Here is a 22,989-nt window from a genome sequence, read left to right on the forward strand (position 1 = left end):
TCCTAGAAATTATGTTTGTGAGCAACTCATTTGCGATAGCAGATGTGTTTTTGGAAAGATCATAATTCTGCCACTGTGCAATTTTCACCCACGGAGACGGGAAACTTTTTTATTCCCTGTATTTCATTTGCAGAGGTGTCAAAAGTCCACACATTCTTTACTCATGTAGAAGTTTCCTGTGTGAAAGAAAAAACTTGAGGTATTGATTCAACTTCTTTTCTCAAGTAAAAATAATAAAGTCCAGGCCCTGACATGTATTTAGAGTATAAGGCTAACTGAAGCTCACGCCATATTAATATAATTCAAAGACTTAAAGGTAGAATCTGTAGAATTTATTCCACCTGTCCTTGAATGCACCACAAAGATTTGCTTAGTCTCATTCCCAGGATGTCAAACAGCCACATTTTGGGTTGGTAGCAACAAAGTGAGAAAATAAGCAAATTTTACAGATACGAGACTCCAGCACACCTTTTTTTTGTAGGCGTGCAATGACGAAAAATAAAAACAATTCCCCTCAAATGCTTTTAAACTGAAATAGTGAACCTGTTTGGAAAAAATGAGGAGGAGGAATTTCAGATAAAGCTTCTCTGAACCTCTGTGGTTTTGACACAAGCCTTTCCAAGACGGATTCTAGCCTCTCGAATCCAGCCGCCTCACAGTATAAATGTATTCACAGCTCTCCGGATGTTGTTTCCCTCAGATCAAATGTTTCCTCCATCACACTTTGCCACTTGAGTTTGCTGACCTTTCTCCTCCCCACTCTGTCCCCGGGCCACATCTCCAACACCTCCTCATTGCGTTTTCTTCCCGTGTTACATAAGAAGCCCTCGGCCGGAGGTGTCGCAGCACAGCCTTGATCTGTGGCTTTTATTGTGTCCCACAGTGTGCAGAGAGCGACATGCCTCCACATGTTATCGCTCGTATTCAGCACAAAACGTGGCGAATTCTCGAACGTCTGTGTTGTTTAACTGGCTTCTTGACAGTGTGACAGATTGTGTTTGCAATCTGAGCTCGCGGAAGAAGAAAAAAAAGATTAAGGGGGGGAAGAGAAAAGAAAATAGCTGCTGTAGCCGGAGGAGCTGAGCAGGAAAAACAAAAAAAAATCACAGTGGGTTTTGTTGACAACATGACGGCTAAATTATAGCTTTAATGGTAAACTCGGCAAGGTAGATGACTAAATATATCCATGACACCTTTCTGGAGACTTGCTGGGAGTGACAGACGGAGAGACACAAGGACAGAGGTGGAAGGCGACAGTGAGAGATGGATATGAAACCGAGATTCACTGCCTGCTGAGTCCTTCGCTTCCACAGGGAGATAATACTAATGACTAGTCCTGTGGCCTGTGGCTTCTCATTATGGACCCTCGTTGGGATGGCCATACACACACACACACACACAGACACACACACACACACACACACACACACACACACACACACACACACACACACACACACACATTTAAGTGTGCTTGTGTGCTGAGCTTCCTCATAGCGGGGTCAAATTTGATCTGATGGAATCTGTTTCTTCGCTCTCGACAGTCGGGAGATGAAAAGTATGAGAAAAAGTAAACAGTGTGCGGCATTTTAAAGAAGCTATAATCAATATTCTTATATTATTGATTGATCTCTGGACTATTTGTGTGTTTAAGGGGTTGCTTGTAGTGATGAACACATCAGCTACCAGCAGTTTTACGGGGGTTTAATGCGTATTTCAGCTCAGTGTTTTGGTTTATTCTCACCAATCTCATGAGATATATGTCCCTTAAAAAATATCAGGATGTTTCAGAGGATTTTTGAGAAAATTGTGTCCTAAAAATATATTCTAATGTCTTCCCCCTTAAAAAAACTTTTTAGATTGTGAGCTTTAAGGGTGCACAAAGGCTTCAGACAGAGGGTTTACCAGGCTTACTGTTCTTATTCTTTACCCTAAGCTAACTGGCTAACAGTGTGGCTTTATACTTAAGCTATAGACATGAAAGCGAATTAACTTAATTCTTAACATTTTGTTCTGTTTCCTCAAACTCTAGAGCTCAGTTACCCTAAAATCAGGAGGTTTTGAGACACAAGATCAATCAGAATCAATAATGCTATGAAACTGTATATTCTTTAGAAACAACCTGACAGGCTGAATGACTTGTGAGAGAGTGAGCTCACGCGTGCTCTGGGTCAGCTGGCCCATTAGCTGTTTTCTTGAGATTGATGACGACGCTGGGAAATTACCGGCTGACATGTTGTGTGGTGTAAATCTAATGTGGACCAGTTATGATGAGAGCCGAGAGCCCATGTAGACGAGCCTGGTCTGGGTCTGGATTTACTGCTGGGCCTCTTGGAGGTGCTGTGGGTGTAATTCAGACATAATGGAAATTGCTTCCTTGACAACTTCCAGCTCATTTCCTCTTTCTCTTTGAGGTTCAATATCTGCTCACCGTAATTTAAGAGCATGAGAGGAACTTACATCAAATCCTTTATAATGGTTCTTCAGAGAGTACCAGACTGAAGCAAAGCAAGATGTCAAACTCTCGTCCAAACACCTCAGAGAAACGAAACGATATAAAAGATTAAGATGTGTACCTGCAGCTCCAGAGTTCAGCGGTCTCAGTAACAAAACTGAATATGATTACGACGGTGTTCTCAAACCCATCAGGAAACCCAGAGCCAAACAATCAAACACATCAGTGACCAAATCTGTTTTGTGACCGCACCAAGCACGTTTCCCCCAGAACGACACTCAGCACAAATAGAACGATGATGAATACAAATAAATAATGTCATCAAGCTCACTTCATGTTGAAGTAGTGAGATTAGAGCCCGAGTATTGGAAGTATAAAGTGTGATAGTCGTTCTTTTCTGAGGATTTAGGACAACATTTGTCAAAGGAAAACCTTGGGGTATCATTCATGTCTCATGGAGCCAAAGTGAGACGAGAACATCAGGTTCTGAGAAAAGTTCATTCGTAATCTCATAGTTTATCCCTAACAGAGACTTTTTTATTAGTGTCTCATGCGGTTCAGAGGGGACAAAATTATCGCAGTTGTAATTACACAGTTTGGCCTCTATGTAGAATTGCCTGGTGCTCTCTCTGGCGCTTTGTCAGAGTCCTGTGGTCACTGTCTTGGCAGGATATTACTGACAGTTTATTGGACCAATAGGACAGAAAACTGCTGGGGAAGAAATATGATTCTTCCAGGTCAGTTTGTCTCCAAACAATAGGAGTCATATGTGTCTTGTACAGACGTTAAAGTCTGGATAAGTATAGTGACGATTGCTCCACATTTGCTCCACAAAGCTCAGAAAAGATTTCTTCACAGTTGACATGAAAGCTCTTCATCATATTTTGGAAATCACAGTTTGCAGTTATCGCAGTTACAGATCTCATAGTCAGCTTTAGGTTGCCACACTGATTTTTATAATATAATCTTCTCTATGCTTGTGTTTATTGTGACATGTCTGCTGTGTATTTTTAGAGTCAATGTTGTACATACTGTGTATTTGTAATATAGAATACTTGTTTATGTCAGATGAAGTCAAGGGTGAAGAAAGCATCCAGGTACTTACATAAGACAGAAGAAAGTGTGTGTGTGTGTGTAATCAGAGTGTGTTACAGATGAGTGCCTCTCGCTGCTCGGCTTGTCATACATGATTGCTAATGAGGTTCATAAACAAAAGGCTACATCTTCAGCAGTGACCCGTATGAATAAAACAACATGATGAATACATTATTTATGGCGATGGAGACAGAAACAACGATCCTCTCTTCATTCATATATAACCCACAAATCCAGACACGTCATAGCCAAAAGTATGCGGACATCCAAACTTAAATCGCTGCTATTTGATTCACATTTTCTTTTTTAATTTTCCTTTTTTTTTTTCGTTCACTCTAACAATGTGAACACTTCCTTGTCAATGCATATTCAGGCTGAGAGCTGCCTGTTTGTCACACAGCACTGTGATTTCCTCCCCAGCAATCAGACGCAAATTCAGTGTAAATGAGTTTTCAGGAGTTTGTGAGAGGGGAGCGAGCGGAGGCACAGCTGCTGTGGGTCCAGCTTGATGACGACGTTCAGAACTGGGAACAGTTTGATCGGATTCAGGGATTTAAAGCAAGAGGTTGGGAGTGAAGGAGGTGCAGTATAAACTAACAATGTGTCTTCCTCTGTGAGATGCAGCAAGTTATTTTTGATATTATATAAGATTGTTATTTAATTCTTAGATTTTGGCTGTCAGAATCCATATGCTGTATATCATCTTCCGAGTACTATATCTTCTATCTATCTTTGTTTCTCTTTGTTAGCATTAGAATATGAATTACTGTTGACTTCAGAATATCTTTTGTTTAGTTGTTTGTTCGCTTGGTTCACGTGGACCAAAATGGCGGCCTGTAAACCGCCATTTTAAAACATCTTTTTTGGGCTAGATGGAGCAGAATAGAGCAGAATGCGGTCTTATTTACAATAAATCTGTGTTATGTTAATTTTTGAACATACATTTAGAATAATATGTAAAGGTGCGTAAAATTAAGTGAAAATACACAGCGGTTTGGTGGGGGTTTGAGGGAGAAAACAGTCAATACAATGACAAGACCGTTGACAAAAAAAACCAAAAAAAAACCTGTGAAAACGCACAACAACAAAAATGTGAGTTGAGATGCTGTTGACATAACCTCCCGACCTGCTGTGAGATTTCAGCTCTCACAGGTGAATTAATGTGACAGCAGGTGTGGACGCTTCAGCTCTGACCTGTGCCAGATAAGAGAAAAATCCAGGACAGCATCAGTGTGAATATGTGTGTTTCTGTGAATTACAAATACTCCCGGTGGACAGAGAGACGGCTAATGAAGGAGCTGACTGAATCTCCGGTGTGAAGGGAGTGGGGGTGTCTCTGCTCTTTCTTCTTCTGCAGAAGGTGCAGCACTACCTCTCCTTTATTTATTATTATTTGCAAGATAAAAAGAAGAAGAAGAGGAAGAAGCCCCCACAGGAATTACATTCATTATCATCCGCCTGACCTCTCCTGCTGATTGATGTCACTTTTAATTTCCACGTTTAATGTCGTGGCAAAGAAGATCCCCGTCTGTCTTTTAACTCCTGCAGAGGCCACGGTGAGGTGTGGATATTAAAACCAGGATTAATTAGAGCTGATTGGCTCCCTGATTGCAGATAAGTGACGGAACAATGAGTCGACACAGGATGTTGTCATAAAGGATAATACAAACTTAAACGGTCAAACAAATTCATTTCTAATTTCAAGGTTTTACGGTCAGAAGCTGGTAAATACGGTAAGTTCTAAATGTCATGAACACAGCGTTAGTCCAGCCATCAGTCAGTATTTGTTTCTTTATTTTAAAAAATCCCTATAACCTCAGTTTTACCTCATTGTGTTCCCTGAAACTCAACCAGCAGCAAGCACGATTAGATTCACCTGCTGCAGCTTTAATCAAAAACTCCTCATTTACACAAACGGTACGTTCACTTGACCTTTTCTTTCACTTCCTAAAGCCTCCGAAGTCACTCCAGTTGTTCTTTACGTGCGGCTCAGTGACCTTTTTATCAGAGCTGCTGGCCATTACCGTCTGTGTGTTTCCTCCCTCAGACTCAGAGGTGGTGTACAGGAACAGAGACGGTCACGTCATCAAGTTTAACTTCGAGCTGAACGAGACGGAGGTCATTCTGAGCAACAGCACGTTCGTAAGTCTCCTTGAAATGTTTCATGTATTCTACGATTATTTCACTGTGGTAGAATTTGTGTCCAGTTGAAGCAAAGTAGCAAATGTGACCAATTTTTAGATGTTGCATGTGTGGGGTAAGCACAACAATGCTAAAATACGTGTTTTTTGACAGGATTATTGGTATTTTACATACTTTTTGCTAAAGATTGTAACTCTTGAAATACTTCTTAAGGAAAAGCTACAGAGCCTGTGAGCTAAAAAAAACCCAACATATTTTTAATCTCTTATATGTGGGACTCAGCCTCCAAACATTGCTACCAGCTGCTTCTCAACACTTTATTTAAAACAGAGACCGAGCTGCTCTCTTCTTGTCTTTCTGCTGTGTTGGATCCCCAGAGGCTGCAGAAAGCATGTCAGAGCAGCCGGCAGCACCTCGCTGCTGTATCTCTGTTACCTCCAGAATTACAATATGATAATATGCCGCTCAGAGGGGGGTTGTGTACCCAGCTGTCGGCCTCTGAGATCTCTAAATCTGCTCACCTCATCTTACCTCAGCACACTCAGCACGATGAGAGAATGGAGATTCAGTTTGGAATGTTATTTTAGATTAGTATCATGCAATCAAATCATTGGATAGTCACTAAAATGATCACAGTTTTGATTGCCTTGTCTCTAAGGACCAGACTACCTTAAAAAAATGTGTACCGGTAATTTTAAGAACTTTGGAGTGGTGAGAAACTTTAAAATCCGTTTTAAAAATCAGCTTTTACAGTTTGTGAATCGTTGGTGCCTTTATGTAAGTTCAGCATTAAGTGCAGTACAGTTCTGAAGTTGCTTGTGGAGAAAGTCCCCAGACTCCCTTTAAAAATTACTTAATTTTGTGAGTATATGAGTTAGGAGAAACTTGTTGATGACAAATTAGTAGTTATCTGGGCATTGTTGTAAATTCGGCAGATATTATATATTAAGTTCTTCTTTCTTTATATAACAACATCATGTCTGGACCGGGTGTTCCAGGCGTGAACTGATGGACTATAACCTGTCCACTTATGATCGTATCATTCAGTACCAGGTCTGAAAACAGCCTAAAAGTTGATCTGTACCATTAAAATGATCATCGGCTGCGCTCACATGCGGTATGACTTCCAGGAACATGAAAATATGCCAGTGTTCATAATCTTATTATCCATTTAGAGGCTTCAAATATCAGTGTAATCCAACCATGAATGTGAAAAGCAGACTAAATTTAGCTGTTTTCTAATTGCATCATTATAATCCAGCTGTTTCATAACACACACACACACACACACACACACACACACACACACACGGTAAGAAATCATAAGCCTCTTATTCATACCCTCTCGTCTTCTCTGAAGCACCTTTTTCCTGACAACCACGTGTCTTTGAGAGGCTCTTTTTCTGCCTTCCTCTTTTTAATTTTGCAGAATTGTTCCACACTGTTGTAGCTTGTACTTTTTTAATGGTTGCATAAGGGGATTTGATGAGGATTTGAAGCTCGGTAAGCTTGTCAAAGTATGTGAATGAAATCATAAAAGCAGAGGTGGCCTCGTATTTAGGAAGTCACTCATTTGATCCCTCCCCCAATAATGTGCAAATTCCACCAGCTGCAGCATCGAAAAACTGAATGCTCTCATTGCCTGGCTGCACAGTTAGAGACACTCTGAGGAAAAAACAGATATGAATAAAGGACTTTTTTTCATGGATTTTGGCACAAAGACTTAATAAGAGACACTTTCAGGCACAAAAAGAAACATTAAAATCTCAGAATCATTGACTCCAAGAAGTAAAAACACTTGATTTTTAAGGTCTGTCTAATCATCTCACTGCACAACAGTGACTCTGGACAGTTTGAATTGTCGTCTATAAAATATCCATCCTCCTCGTCCTCTCCCAGAAATGTCAGAACCTGCTGTGGCTCCCCTGAGGTTTCATGGCCTTTAGCAGCTAGATTACTTTTTGCCTGCTGCGTCTTTTTGTCATTGTAATGGGATGAAGGCTGGAAGTATGAACAATGTTAGCGGACACAAAAGAGCAATTGCAGCCGATCAAACACAGACAATGAAGACTCGCTGCTTTTGTTTACTCAGGTTTTTCTTCTCTTCTATCTAGGAGGTTTATTGGACCAAACATTTTAAATTCAGGGTTTTAAACCAAATTTTTTAACCAAGTTAGCAACTAAAAGTTCACTATGTTGTAACTTTACTGTAATACAATTAGCCTCCTGTTAGCAATCTGGCTATATGGTTTTATACAGTCCTGCAGGAGAGAGTCCTAAAACCTGGAGATGATTTTGCATTTTTGCAGCTCTGGTTGCTTCATCTCAAAGTCATGAAGAACGACCTTCACTGCCTTAACGAACTGAATAAACAACCTCTCTTTTTTTCATGACTGAATAACCAAACTGACCTTAAAGGACAACAAAGTTTCATACTGTTTAACTTTGTTTGCACGTGGCAGACCCTGCCACCTTTCCAGCTTCAAACAGTGTTCTGGGACCTTATTTTTCCTCTGGGAACAGCTTGTTTGTTCACTGATGGAAATTTGTTTGTATTATTATATGAAAAGACCCCGACACACCACGTCGGCTGTCGGGCATCGTCAGGGCAGTCAGTGAGTGCAGTGTGTCCCACGCCGTTGCCGTCAACTCAGCTTGTGGAATCGGCAGCAGCTCATCGATGAGAGAAGTCACTCTGACTGGCTGTTCAGGTGAGCAGATCAGTGCAGAGGAGACACTTTCTTCCATTTGACGCAGTTTCTCCTTATTTTTCTCTTTACCGACTTTTTAACACACAACAGCTCCAGAGCGGTGACGGAATATGCTGCTTAATCATAACAACGGTTTGTATTTCCACAGAGAGGCAGGCGCAGAACATATAAGCTTGTTGGCTGTCAGCTGTAGTCTTCGTGGTGCGTTCAAGTGCAGCTTTTCAGTTTAGATAAAGAAGAAGTGAAACGCCACGTACAGTCACAGATTGTCACAGCCAGTTCTTTGCGTCAGTTCGGTGTGTCGGGGCCTTTAAAGAGTTTACGTGTCTTTTTAATTTCTTAATGTGTAACTATGTCCCCCTGTACTCCTGGGGGACTCACGGCAGATTCAAAGTATCTGAAAAGCCCCCCCCAAAAAAAAAATCTGCTTTGGTTCAGTTAATTTGTTTTCTTTCTTCCTCAGGTGGCTTTCAAGGTGGCAAAGTACTCTCTCTCCGCAGATCTGAAGTACGTGCTCTTCGCCTATGACGTCAAACAGGTGAGTTTCAAGTTATAATTTACCCACAAAACACTTTTTTTAATTTGCGTCCCCTCTCACGAGCCTCTGGATCACCCTCTGCGCTACACCAGCTTCTGTTTACTTCCTGCCAAAGCTGTCATTTACATTGCGCTCCCGTGCGTTTCCCCAACGGGTGCTGTCACTCACTCATCTGCATGCACCAACAAACCCACACAAGAGCTTCGGCCGCAGCTTCGCCTGTGCGCTCGGTTTCATCTGTGTTTTCTGCTCTTTTGTTCCACTGAAGAGCTCTCTCTGTGTCCTAAATTGGAATTGACTCGAATTGAAAAGATTAGCGTTGATGCCTGGGATAGTTCTGAGGTTGGACCGAGCACGCACGGACAGACTGAGCTGGCTCATGACTGAAGACAAATTGCACCACCTGCACCGCGCAGGTGTGGGTTTATTTGTTGTGTTTCTACGGTGTGGATTGGTGCATTTTCTGTCAGTGCTGCCTTCTGTTTCCTTGTGTTAACGTTCAGTCATCCACAATGAGGCTTTCTTCTCCCCTCAAAGTCAAGGCGTATGCATTGATTTTTAGATTTGTTAGCAAACTCAGGTGGAGAATCACTGCAGCAGCTGAGGACGTGTGTTCCTCCTGCAGAGTGTTCTGTCATCACTGCCAGATGAAAACACATCTTAACGTCCTCTGAAAGGTGCACTTCTGTTTATGTAGAAATATCGATTATTTTCTGCACATTTCACTCCACTTCCCTTTAGTGCCTCTCAATTGAATTCCTCTGTTAACGCACCGCCGTGCATGAAGGCATATCAGCTGTGCAGCACAGTCCACCTGGCAGAGAAGGAAAAGACGAGGAAGTTTGGGGATTTAGAGAAAGAAAGTAGATCCCAAAGTTTATGAATATGCCAGACTGAATTTTCTTTAAATATTATTTTAGTGTAAACATCATGCAGCTTTCATGGAGAGCCAGGGGGACACAATACTTATCACACTGTCTGAATCTCAAAACTTCTTTTTGGAAAATATTAAGAACATTAAAGCTGCAAAAGCTTCAGTGTCAGCTCAAATTGAATATTCCTTTGATTAATAAACCATTTTTTTACACAGCTGTAATCAAGAATACACTTTTTCTCTGAAAAAGTGTCACAATTACTGATATAATATGTAAGATTTCTTTATTAGAATGTCAAAAAACAATGTTCAAACCAGAGAAATCCACAAGTTCACTCAAGATAACATGCCTTTGTGTACAGAAACATTTTTTCCTGCTTTTGTAAGCGCCAGTCCCTCCAGAAAGTTCACAAAACTTTGTGAATTCAGCGTGACGCAAATTTAAAAGAAAAGCTGCAGAGATATCAAGAATTTTAGGCCGCACATGTTGTGAAATCCTGGAGGGGCTGATTAACTTTTTCCTCTCGTGGGTGTTTTAAGTTTCCTGCATCTTTCGTGATCAGATGTTTGTGAGGTCAGTGTTTGCATGACAAGCTGAACTTTGGTTGCAGGTGTACAGATACTCCTACACGGCGTCCTACGTCGTTTACAACATCTACACCAGGTGAGCGTAAAGCATTCACACTTTGGCTGCAGGCACACGTTGGCATTGAGAGACACATGCTAATTGTTCATTTATACGTGTTTGTCTATCAGGGAGGTGTGGGAGCTGAACCCTCCTGAGGTTCACAACGCTGTGCTCCAACATGCAGCGTGGGGAAGACAAGGACAACAGCTGGTAAGACGGAGCGTCTCAATCTTTTTCTCCCCTCGCTGTCTGTCCTATAAATCCAGACTGCCTCATTCCTCCGGAGGGGTTTCATCCACACAGCGATGTTTTCTTCTTTCAGTCTTTACAGTATATTCTCTGTTTACATCCACACTGAGCTGTGTCTGCTGTGTTATTGCTCTGACACTGACCTAATTTACAGCTCTGACTTATTTTTACGTTACATCACACTTTTTCCTGGAAGGTTTCTGACTCTCTGTTCTTGAAAAAGGACTCATTTGTGACTAATTGCAAGCAAATAAAGAGAGTTTAACACATCCGGATCCAATTATAAGCAAAAATACAATTCCTGCTCACCCACATGCTGTTCTATAGTTATTGTCTTCTGCTCTGGATCGAGATGCAACATGCTGGAAGTTGTCAGCGCACTGATGAGACTAACATGTCGTGATAAGGAGCGATGAAGGTGTAAACGAAGCTAATGTGAGACTTTGGGAGACGTCAATCAAACTCAGTCTGCGCACAAAAAAACCACAGTCCTGAAACGAGGAGAACTCGAGCGAAATAATTAAACTCACCGGGGTGGGTTTGTGTGCTGTTCTCCGCTGGAAGTCAACAACAAGCTTGCGAATGCTACACAATCATCAGATATCACTTCCTGATTATGCCTATACAAAAACTCAGCACGTTATCTTAATTGCTCTGCTCCTAATATGAAATTAAATTGTTCTTCATTTATTAGGTGACATGTCTGTTTTCATGCAGCTTTGCTGTCTTGTTGTTAATGTGTTAACTGTCTTACTAAGTTTGCTGAAAAAATATGATTTTTAAAGTGGAAATAATATTAATATTGACTCTGGGGGAAAATTTCTCTGCTTTATTATCAGTTTTTCACCTTTCTCGTAGTCTTTCATACTTTGCTTGCCTCTGTGTGGTAACTTTTGCTGTATTTGCAAGACTTTATTGTGTTTTCTAGTCATATATTTCTGTTTGTGTTGCCTTCTGTTCCTAGTGATCTCTGGTCCTCTATTACATCTATCTTTCTTGTTCCTCCCCAAGGTATGGTCACCTCTGGCCCAAAAAAACAAGATGTCGATGTTCAAAATGCCAAAACATTAGTGCTCAAACCGTTAGGTGACAACATGGTGTCTGCGATGGACTTTCAGAACAGAGCTGAAAAATAAATAACTCCAAAAAGGAGAAATGCTCTCCATGCACGATAGAAATGAATTCCGACAGACTTTGGGATATTATTGAACATGCAGGATGTGTCGGTCTGATCAAATGCAAATATTAAAACACTGATGAAAGAAGGAGAGTAAACACACGCGGCTGCTGTGTGGTGAGATAAACCGCCGGCTTTAATATGAAAAAACAAAATCTCATCAGAAAGGAAATCAAAAAGAAAAACGGATCAAAAGGACGAGCAGACAGACAGAAGAGAGGATCACAGCTCATAAAAATCATGTCAGAGCGTACAATAAATACCTTCCTCTCTTCTTTCTCTCAGATCTACATTTTTGAGAATAACATCTACTACCAGTCCGACGTGAGGAGTAACTCTCTGAGAATCACCTCCTCGGGGATGGAAGGAGTCATCTTCAACGGACTTGCCGACTGGTTGTACGAAGGTGTGTGTAATCACAGCAGACAACTATTAGAACAGGTAGAACAGTGTCGTCAGGGTGGACCGTGCAGCTTCACTTAAGCTGCTTTTAAAGAGTTTCACACATTAGTCTGCGGCATTAAATATGCAGCTCAGCAGACTAGACAAACTAAGCAGAATGGCGATGAAATATCAACAAGCCTGTAGTTCCATTAAGTCGCTATGTAAACAAATTCAGTAATGTGGCGACGGTCTGTGCAACACAAACACAGGCCAACGCAGATGGCGACATTATAGAATCATTCCTGTTTGTGGATTTACTGCGAGCTCCATGTTCTCTCTCTCTCTCCTCTTCATTTGCATTTACTTTAAATTTAAACCATTTAAATTGGCTGATGTTTGACAGAGAAGAAAGGAGCAGAACAAGTGCTGAAGTCCATTTCGCCAGTGATACTCACAAACAGCAACAAGAAGAAGCGCTCAAAATAGAGAAATAACTGTTTGTTGTTTTAAAGGTATTTTGAAGGAAAGGTTCACCCAAAAAAGTCAGTTCAGTCATTATTTACTCACCCTCAAACCGATTGAAAGTCAGGTGAAGTTTTGTGGGATGGAGACAGGTTTGTGTAAAGATGTGATGGAGACAGGTGATAAATTTGATCATGTCTGTTTCTGCTCAGAGGAGATTCTGGGTTCACACCTGGCTCACTGGTGGTCGCCTGACGGAGAGAAACTGGCCTTCCTCACCATCAACAACTCTCTGGTACCCAATATGGTTCTGCCCCAGTTCACCGGCAACACCTACCCTAAAGGACTACAGTACCCGTATCCTATGGTCAGTCTGGACCCGTCACACTCACAGAAATCATAGAATGATGTCTCGATATCCTCGCATCTCTGAATATCTAATCTTCCCCCATCAGGCCGGTCAGATGAACCCTGCCGTCAGATTGTCTGTGGTCAACCTGTTTGGAGCGACACACACTCAGGAGCTGCAGCCTCCGGATCAGCTCCGGCTCAGGTGACACACACATGCGCTCGCACGCGCGCGCACACACACACACATACATACACATATATAAATAAATACAACACACACACAGGCACCAAATCCTCAATCTGACTCCCTCTCTGTGTCCTCTGCAGGGATTTCTACATCACCATGGTGAAGTGGATCAGTAATACTCACCTCGCTGTGCGCTGGCTCAACAGGCCCCAGAATGCTTCACTGCTGACTGTGTGCGACGCCACCATCGGAGTGTGCGTGCAGGTGGGTGTTGCAAAACATATTTCTAAAATCAGATTCTAAGATTAAAAGTATGAAGCTTTAGAGAGGGATGTTTTTTTTGGTTTGAGCTTGATTTCGATTTGAAAAAAGAAGCGTACAAGATTCAAAGGAAATATAAACCTTTTATTTTAAATATGTAGACATCATGTTTAACCATGATTTCTTCTCTTTTTTCAGAGACATGAGGAGTCTTCGGACACATGGCTCCCACGACAGGTAAACCCGCATACAAGACATTCCTCAACGCAGTATTCACCAACAATAGCTGACTCCTGCCAACAATGAATGTTTTGTCCTCTGAGCAATATACAGTGTGTTGCATTATTGAGGGAGAATACAGCAGCAGCCATTGATGCATGAAGTACGTGACCTCTGTTTGTCTCTGCAGGGACAGCAGCCGCTGTTCTCCAAAGACAGGAGCCGCTTCTTCTGCACTCTGCCGGTCAAACAGGGAGGTCAGGGAGACTTCCACCACGTCACCATGTTCAGCAGGAAGGTGACTGTCTTTCTCCTCCACAAGCTGTCCTCATCCCTGATTCGTAACCTCTCTGTGCAGATTTTTTCCAACCCTCCTAACTGATTCTCTTTCAGCTACGAAGTGAGCAGGATGAAGTCCGACACTTGACGTCGGGAGACTGGGAGGTGACGAAAATCGTAGCCTACGATGAAAACAACCAGATCATGTGAGTTCAAGTTCAGCGCCCCAAAACATCTCCACTGGCATCATCTCAACATGTATAATTTGTTTCTGTTGGAAATTTTTTCAATTAATTTTGCACAGAATACAAGAGCTACAAGTTCAAGATTGATTTACTCAGAAAAATCTCTCTAAACCAGTATCAATAATGTGACAGCAAACGGCATCATGATTCAGGACCAGTCAAGGATTTTCTGGCCCAAACAAACTGGTTGTTGAAGCTTTTCGAGGTGGAAGATCTGCAGACAGTCTTCGCTGAAAAATACTACAGAGGATGAATTATTTATCATGAACACTGGCTCGTTGTTGCCAACGTGTAATCATTATATCTTTCTAACAACACGACTTTACTGTGCCCTTCCTCCAAGCTGGTGAACTGATATTTTCTCTGAGAAACAGAGATGTGTGAGTCTTTGTGCAGCTTCCAAGTCTTAAAGAATGTTTCTTTCTCTTAAGATTTTCCTCCAGCGGTACGGCTGCTTCAGCTCTGTTCTGTTGAAGGAGATAAGAAGTAAACAATGGTTTCACTCGTGGAAACATCTTTTGTCTAACAGGCTTTGCGGGTTCATGACTGCTTAACTGTGTGTTCCTGGACGGTCAGCTATAATACGTAGTAAAGTCTGAAAACAGATCTATAATGGATCCGTGACCTTGTCCTACTTTGCTCCACACAGATACATCCTGAGCACAGAGGACTCTGCACAGCAGAGACATTTATACAGGTAGAACAGTCTCAACCAAACTGTAATGATCGTTTCATTATTTACCTTCCACTGTTCGGTGTAAACACGTCGTCTCCTTCCTCTCTCAGTGTGTCCACACTCGGCCTGTTTCCACGGCGATGCCTCACCTGTGGACTGAAGGAGGACTGTTCATTCTTTGACGCCGACGTCAGTCCTGACGCACAGCACGCCATCCTGTACTGTAAAGGTGAGAGACAGGCGAATACATCAGTGAAATGTGATGTTTACTGCTTTTTATAATTCACGTCACTCGCCTTTCCCACATGTTCTTCTAGCTAATATATATATTAAATATATTAAAAATGTTGGACCCTTCAAGACGCTTTTCTCAAAATCGGAGCACCAGAACATTTTTATTTCCTCGTGACATTTAACACATTATATATATATATCTATATATATATCTATATATATCTATATATATCTATATATATATATCTATATATATCTATATATATATATCTATATATATATATATATTTGTTTTTTTTTTTTTTTGAGAAAAGCGTCTTGAAGGGTCCAACATTTTTAAAAACGTGAGAAAAATGTATAACAATACATAATTTCTGATGTGTCAAGCAGATTTATTGGCATCTTTCTCTCCGTGCGGTCGCAGGTCCTGGAGTTCCCGCTGTGCTGCTTCTCAGTCTGGATGACGAGGACTGTGAGTACTCTTTATCCTGAACCATTTCATGTTCCTGTGATGTTTGTGTGGGCAGGCAGATGTGCCTTTTTCCGCTCCCTCGTCTGCTCTGAAATGGAAAATAGTTTGCAGCAATTAAGCCTCATCATCTCATTTGTTTGAAAACATCGGCAGCTGTCGGGTTTGATGCCGGTGCCAATCTGCACCTGCAATCATCATTCACATTTTGAAGGGCCACGATTCATCTCCTATATTATCATTCTGATATAGTCCATACTTCTGAGGACGCGTGCAGAAGCATTTTCTAAAGGAACATTTGGAGGAACAGATATTAAAACACGTGTCACTGTGTAATGCTACATGAACAGTTGAGGAGCCCTGCCCGCTGTATGGATCAGCGGTTATAAAATAAAAATGCAGTCGTGCTCTTCCATTGCTGAATATTTCATGTGAACGGTGGTCTTTGTTGTCTTTACGTCTGTACGACCTCACACTTCACCTTTGCCTCTACACCAGCAGGAAACACGAATATATGAACAGAAATGTAAACGTAGATCTGCAGCGACTCATTTTAACGTAACTCCCTCATGTTGAAGCAGGATGTATGTAAAGTAATTGTTAATTTAAGCTGGAATACACTCAAAGTTAAAGGGACAGGTCTGTATTTTTTCTGCCATCTGTATTTGCAACAGAGATTCACTGACACCAACAGTTCTTTACTGCCCCCTGTGGCCAGAACACACCCACTGGTATTTTACGGTTAATTAGAGCCTCAGTACTATTGGGTTGGTTTCATATAGATGTCCATCTGGTTAACCTGCAACAACAAGCTGCAACAATTAGTTATTAGAATTGATTGCCAACTATTTTGAGTCATTTTTCAAACAGAAATTTCAATTATTTTCTGCTTTTCTTTGTCATTCACAACAGTAAATGTAGAGTCTTTGGGTTTTTTGGACTGTTACCGTGGTCAAAAATTCCTATAGGACTTATATACATTTCTAAAAGCACTTCAGGAATTCTCCAAGGGAAATGTTTGGTTCTTTTAGGATTTTCCCTTTCACATTGGAAATCTAAACTTATGAAAACGGAGAAGTGGTGTGCCTGAGGACTTTCTTTATATAATCAAACTCAAGAAAAACGCAAGTGCTCATGAGAGGAAAATGCTTGAATCAGAATAAAAAATACTCATATTAGGTTCAAAACGATATACTCACGGAATAATAAAGCACTGAAATGTTTCAACCTTCAAGATCTTCATCAGGGTTCCTGTTGGTCATCTGTTTTTATTCTACAAATTCCGATAAAATCTTTTAGGATAGGACAAGTTCTGCCAAAAATGAAAACTCAGTCAACTCATTATCTCCTCAACGTCTTTCTAGAAGGAAGTTAGCTAAAGCTTTAACCGAACGCCTCCGGTCCTGTTTGGTTTTCAGAGTTTCATTCTGTGCAAATAAATAAAAAGCTGTTCAAGTCTGAATTTTTATTTCACAGCATATTTCATCTTGGAGAACAACCTCCCCCTGCGGTCGGCGCTGGAGACTAAAAAGACGATTCAGTCGGAGATCCGGATGATCACTAATGACAACTTTGGTACAGCCGATCTGCACTTAACAGCTGTGTGTGCGTGTTTGTGTGTGTTGAGATCTTTAATAAATTGAGATAATGAGCTACTTAGAGGCAGAATGAGTGTGTTTGTGTGTGAGCGTGTGTGTGTGTCCTCTGGTTCACCTCATTGTTTCTGTCTCCTGCTCACAGAGCTCCCTCTGAAGCTCATCTATCCTCCCGACTTCTCCGAGTCCTACCTCTACGGCCTCCTCCTCATTGTGTAAGCCCATTCCACTTTATTACATTTGCATTTTTTTCATTTACCGCAGCAGCACCGTGAGCTTCAAAGGCCGAGCTCAGCGAGGACAGACTCAATCCTCTCTGTAGCTGCAGGCTGCTCAATACATTTTACAAATCAACAGCAGTAATAAGTGAAAATAAAAAAGAAATTATAGATGAGAAAATGTAAATTTAGCCTAACATTTTTTAGCTTAGCTACAATTTGAACGACCTTTAATCCTCTTTGTATGCAAAGTGGTTTCAGTAAAGTCACAAACTGGACAATTTCTTCTTCTGAGCTCAATTTCAAACTTATTAAATTGGAAAAACAGCATATTAGTATGATAGCATTTTATATGCTTTAATTAGCAGTGCTGCTACCTGTTGACGGCGTGCATTTAATTCAGTTTAGACAATGTTGTAAGAAGTAATGTTTTGATTCTGAAGACAATACCCAAAAGTTTTGCTTAAGTACGGTAGTTAAGTAAATGTAGTTACTCTCCATCACTTCATACAGCTCTTCAGTTCTGACAGTTCTGACTTTTATTGCGAGACTTCTGATTATTTTCTAAGAATTCTGTCTTTTCCTGAGACATGTAGCCCTAATCAGCTTTCCCCCCCAAAAAAAGACAAAAAGGAAAAGAAAAAGAAAGTAAAACAAACTGTGTGGAAGTATTAATAAAAAAATCTGTGTTCAGTGGTTGTCTGGTGGTAATGTGTTGTAATTGCGTCATTGTGAAACACAAAGCCAACGATGAAGCTCATATAATGGCTTGTGAGATGTAATTTCCCCAGTAAACACAACAACCTCTTTAGCTGTTGCAGCTGCAGTGTCTCTGGGATGGAGGTCGAATAAGTCAACAAAGGTTATGATGACCGTCATATCTCTGTCTTGTCCTGATAGTGGCGGTTCTCCTGGCGACCAGGCAGTGACAGAGGAGTTCAGACCAGACTGGGACTGGGTCCTGGTGGGATCAGGGCAGGTCATTGTAGCACGACTGGACGGCAGAGGGTCTGGGTTCAGAGGTCAAAGGTACTTCACAGAAACACTCAACAAGTCTGTCACAAGTTCTTCCTGCACATTTTGACTCAATAAATAAAGTCAATAGAGTCAGTCTTATCTAATAATGTCTGACCTTCATCCTCCTTTTCTTTGTCGCTTCTCAGGATTTTGCAGCAGGTCCACCAGGGCCTCGGCACAGTGGACACCCAGGACCAGATAGCAGCTCTGGAGTACGTAACGCATTTTTTCCCGTCTGTGTGCGTCATTTCAAAGGGTTAGTTCAGATTATCTGGAGTGCGGTTGTGTGAGGCACTTATTTGTCGTTGATGGCGGTCAGAACGCCCACGTTTAGGAGAGGCAGCGGGAGTACCGCCACAGAAGCTAAGTGATAAAATGATGTGGATGGGGGCAAATAATAAAACAATGTTAAGTGTATGCTGTATTTGAAATATGTCACTACTGCTTTCACTTTGCACCAGACAGCGCTGTCAGTCAGGGAACAGAAGCATTTATATCCCTCTATGCTCTCTCAAAAGCCACCAGACTTCTGTGACAAAAACAGTAATTTAACCTCACAGAACACAGGAATTTCTGCACTACCGGCGCCTTTATCATTTAGGTTGTTTGTAGTATTGTGTGACTCGGTGAATCCGAACCAACGCTTGAAGTCACACAACAACACAAACAGACCAACCAATCCGGGCTGTTGTAGACAAGCAACTCCAGTGTTCTGCAAGGTAGAATTACTGCTTTTGTCAAAGGAGTTTGGTGGCTTTGAAAAGAGAGAATAGATTAATAAATCTGCTGCAGTTTCCTGTCTGAAAGGGCTGTCTGATGACGAAAAGCTCTGGAGATATTATAAAGTTTGCGGAGAGTTTCTTTATGTCTGGTCTGGTTTGTCAGATATCTGTTCAATTTTGAAAGGCAGAGCTTCAGTGCAGCGTTTCTGCGATTTGAATTTCACAGATGCCTTTTTGAATTGTTTTTTGGAGAAATGGCAGCAATTGCATAAACAGATGGGTTTAAATTAGGGTTTCATTAATGCAGCTTTCAGCAACACCTGTGCTCGGTGAAAGTGTATAAACAGAATTAGAAAACATGGAGCGTTCAAAATTTTCTTACATTTGAATTTAATTTGAATTGAAATACAATCACACACCTTTTTTTGAATAAAAATTCATATGTATCCAGGAAGCACAAATGTAAAAAAAAAATGTATTTCTAGCTACATAGATGTGAATTTACTCAATTTCTTACTCTTCAGCGTGAGCAAAGTGAATATTTCTGGGTTTTTTGCCAATGTTCAAAGAAAATTACACATTTGAATATCACAACTTGATATCTGGAAGATTCTGATTGACTATAATTTCATGTTTTATGAACCAAAATATTAATCAAATGAAAGTTGAAAGAAAAGTGAAGATTTTCCTTGGATGGTGTGCTCATGACAGATTTTTATGTAATTGTTGCATTGTTAGAATTACTGACACAAATTTAGATTTTTAAAGACTAAGATGAGACTGAAAAAGGTTTTAGAAAACATTGGAACCTCGGAGTCATTTTTTGTTCATCTCTTTTCCCAGCAGCTCCTGAAGGCACCACACGAGCATTGTCATTAACTTCCTGTGGCTTTGACCTTCTTACTGTTGGTCACTTGGTCGTTTGTGGATTAAAACTTCTCAGTCTCATTGAATCAGAGCTTCAGCTGAGTGTGTGAGATGAAATGCAAAAGCTTCCGACACAGAACTCCACTTGTTATTTGGTTAATTTAAGACGTCTCCTCTGTGTGCCTCAGGTACCTGACGGAGCTGCCGTTTGTTGATCGCACTCGAGTCGGAGTCTTCGGAGAGGTTCGTCCATCAGACTGTGAATTAATCGAACCTTTTAGCCTGATTTTGCAGCTGACTGAATATATACACAACTGGATCAATCTGTGTCAACAGTGTGGTTCAAAATGCTCAATGAGGCTCATTTAAACTGTCTGACAACTCAATTAACTCAAACAGGGTAATTTAAGAGGGCACATTGTTAGGAGATTAGATACAGCCTGCTGCTTATGTGGGTTTTGATAGGTTTGAATCAAAATTACAATACCTAAAAGAATCCCCTGTTCAAAACTGCTTTTAAAAATGTGTATTTTTAAGACAGCATTTGAAAAAATTGTGTACAACTTTCCCTTTATTCCCTCTAAAGGTGAATAGTAATGCTTGTTCTGTTTTTCTGTTCTAAATCAAGAGTGTTTTTACTTTTAACAGGACTACGGCGGCTTCCTCACACTGATGATGCTGAAGTCGACGGAGAAGCTGATCCGATGTGCTGCAGCTCAGGCTCCTGTCATCGACTGGACAATGTACGGTGAGCAGTCCTTCATATATCTCATCTTCTTTAATCCACCCTGCAGGGATGTGGAGGCTTATTACTTCTCCTGCTGCAGCGCTGACGTCTTTATCCTACACGGTGTATTGTCTGGGTAATGTGACTTTAATTATCCTCAGGTTGTGCTTTCGGGAATTCTCTCTTATTGAATTTTAGGATGAAAAGCTTCCTTCATTTCTGGGAGCATTGACTGAGTATTGAAGCAACTGTACAGCTGAGGAGATGCAGCTGGATGTGATTATAGTTTAATAGACTTCTTCTGGTTCTGTGTTTTGTAATGAGAGCAGGCAGAGCAGGAGAAGGATTCAGCTCACACAGTGTATATAGGTTTCTCTCATGTTACTGTTAAACATGTCAAATCCGTTAAAGATCTTAAGACCACATACAACAACTTAACCTTCATATCTCTTCCAGCTTCTGCGTTCTCGGAGAGATATCTTGGCTCGCCTTCATCTGAGGAGAACAAATACCAAGTGAGCCGCTTTAATCAATACTCCATCTGTTGCTGAGCTTGTTTTTATTATTTTTATGTCCCAAATTGCATATTTTCCAGCAGCCAGATGCATAAATAAAAAAAAAAGAAAAACAGTTGGTAAGGCAGCAATAAAACCCCTAATCTGAAACAACTCCAGACCAATAATCACATAATTTAAAAATCAACCAAAACTATCATAGTGTCTGAATAAAACAACACGGACTGCCTTTATAAAATCTTAGTGATTTTATCTCTTGAGTAACTGCTCTGTTCTCAAACAAAAAATACAAAGAAAAAGTCAAATAAAGCTTACAGCTTGACAGTGGATTATACAAGCCCCAAGCCTCAATAACTGATGTGATGGACAGAGGTCTGTGTAAAGATGTTGTAGAGACAGATGTTTGTAAAGATGAAGCTGGACAGGTATCTGTAAAGATGTGGTGGAAACCAAACAGAATTATTGGAATAGCACTTTTTCTTCTATTGACTTGAATAGAGCCACAACTGAGAGGCTGCTGGTGCGCAGCTTAAAAACATAATAACCACAAATTATTTCTAGAATCCAAATCACATTTTGGACTAAAAGAAAAATACTTTTCATCTCTCTTTTTAAAAAAAAATAAATAAAAAAATCCAGGTAGAATTCACAAAGGTTTGTGGAGCAGACCACACACACACGACTCTCTGCTCTCATTCTTTGGTTCAATTCACAAACAAAACAGTCTCCGTCCGTGCTACAATAAAAATATAAATTTGGCCACAAGCATTTCAGGCAACACTCCAAATCTTTGTCCTTTTGCAAAACATGAAAAATAGAAATTGCCCGAGGCTGAACAGAGAAATTACACAATTGTCCTCTAAGTGAAGGTTGCAGTCAAAGTGTGTTTTTCCTTCTAAGTGGGTTGCCTATAACTGGGCCAGGGTACGCTATTTTGGTGACTGTCACAGCTGGAGGTGGGGAGGGGGGATCTGCTTTAAATGACATCAGAGGGAGGGAGAATGTGGCACGATGTGATCAGACAATAATCAGCAGGACATCATCACTCAGCCCGACCTCTGAGACTGAAATGGGTTATGAGGCGTCCGGCTGTTGATGTGCGGTGACTGACAAACCGGAGAAACCTCCCTGTTTCAGTCCCAGCTGGGAACAAACTGAATGATGCGATTGAGATATCCTCCAATATAACAGCCTCAAGCCAAACTCCCCTGAGCGATAGATCTAAATGCAATCTAAAATACCAGACACTCACCGGTTATGTGAGCGTGAAGATATTTCTCTCTGCAAATGTTCAATTCCACTACACACTATAAAGGCCAAGTCGCTTTCAAAATATCCCTCCATGACCTTTCCAGGACCTACTTTCTGCTCACACTGGCGCTGTTAGTCTCACAAACACAACAGCAAACATTTTGTTATTTTGTGTCCATTTTATGCTTTTATTGAAGGAGCCTTGTCATGTTTCATTGGATTTTAATACCGTTTTTATCAATTGTCTTCCTTTATGTTCATTATTTCATTAGCATTTTATTGTAATTAAGTCTAAACAATTGAAATATAAAGTGTAAATTAGTGAGTTTTAGAGGTGCTGGTAGAAATCTGAAAATTATGGTTTCAAACTGCACTTAAAAAAAATTGTATCTTTAATCACCACTAAAACCACACCAGGATATAACATGTTAGTTATGTTAT

At 40.8% G+C, this 22,989-nt stretch overlaps 1 protein-coding gene across 3 annotated transcripts in view; it reads left to right on the forward strand.

Moving 5' to 3' along the window:
- LOC119015462 (inactive dipeptidyl peptidase 10-like) overlaps window positions 1-22,989 on the forward strand; it is a 50,170-nt gene that overhangs the window by 23,792 nt on the left and 3,389 nt on the right. For 2 of the 3 annotated variants that reach the window (XM_037091444.1, XM_037091446.1), the window contains exons 4-24: window positions 5,598-5,692; window positions 8,867-8,941; window positions 10,427-10,479; window positions 10,572-10,653; window positions 12,155-12,275; window positions 12,928-13,082; window positions 13,171-13,268; window positions 13,394-13,517; window positions 13,713-13,751; window positions 13,924-14,031; window positions 14,127-14,218; window positions 14,907-14,954; window positions 15,044-15,162; window positions 15,592-15,639; window positions 17,113-17,211; window positions 17,377-17,446; window positions 18,350-18,478; window positions 18,613-18,678; window positions 20,244-20,298; window positions 20,704-20,803; window positions 21,239-21,297. In XM_037091444.1, coding sequence (XP_036947339.1) covers window positions 5,598-5,692; window positions 8,867-8,941; window positions 10,427-10,479; window positions 10,572-10,653; window positions 12,155-12,275; window positions 12,928-13,082; window positions 13,171-13,268; window positions 13,394-13,517; window positions 13,713-13,751; window positions 13,924-14,031; window positions 14,127-14,218; window positions 14,907-14,954; window positions 15,044-15,162; window positions 15,592-15,639; window positions 17,113-17,211; window positions 17,377-17,446; window positions 18,350-18,478; window positions 18,613-18,678; window positions 20,244-20,298; window positions 20,704-20,803; window positions 21,239-21,297 — 1,835 coding nt within the window. Of the gene's footprint in view, window positions 1-4,030; window positions 4,132-5,597; window positions 5,693-8,866; window positions 8,942-10,426; window positions 10,480-10,571; window positions 10,654-12,154; window positions 12,276-12,927; window positions 13,083-13,170; window positions 13,269-13,393; window positions 13,518-13,712; window positions 13,752-13,923; window positions 14,032-14,126; window positions 14,219-14,906; window positions 14,955-15,043; window positions 15,163-15,591; window positions 15,640-17,112; window positions 17,212-17,376; window positions 17,447-18,349; window positions 18,479-18,612; window positions 18,679-20,243; window positions 20,299-20,703; window positions 20,804-21,238; window positions 21,298-22,989 lie in introns of those variants that run through there. The other variant, XM_037091447.1, reaches the window with a different exon arrangement.

The sequence above is a fragment of the Acanthopagrus latus genome, chromosome 24, assembly GCF_904848185.1.
Source record: "Acanthopagrus latus isolate v.2019 chromosome 24, fAcaLat1.1, whole genome shotgun sequence".
NCBI lineage: Eukaryota > Metazoa > Chordata > Actinopteri > Spariformes > Sparidae > Acanthopagrus > Acanthopagrus latus.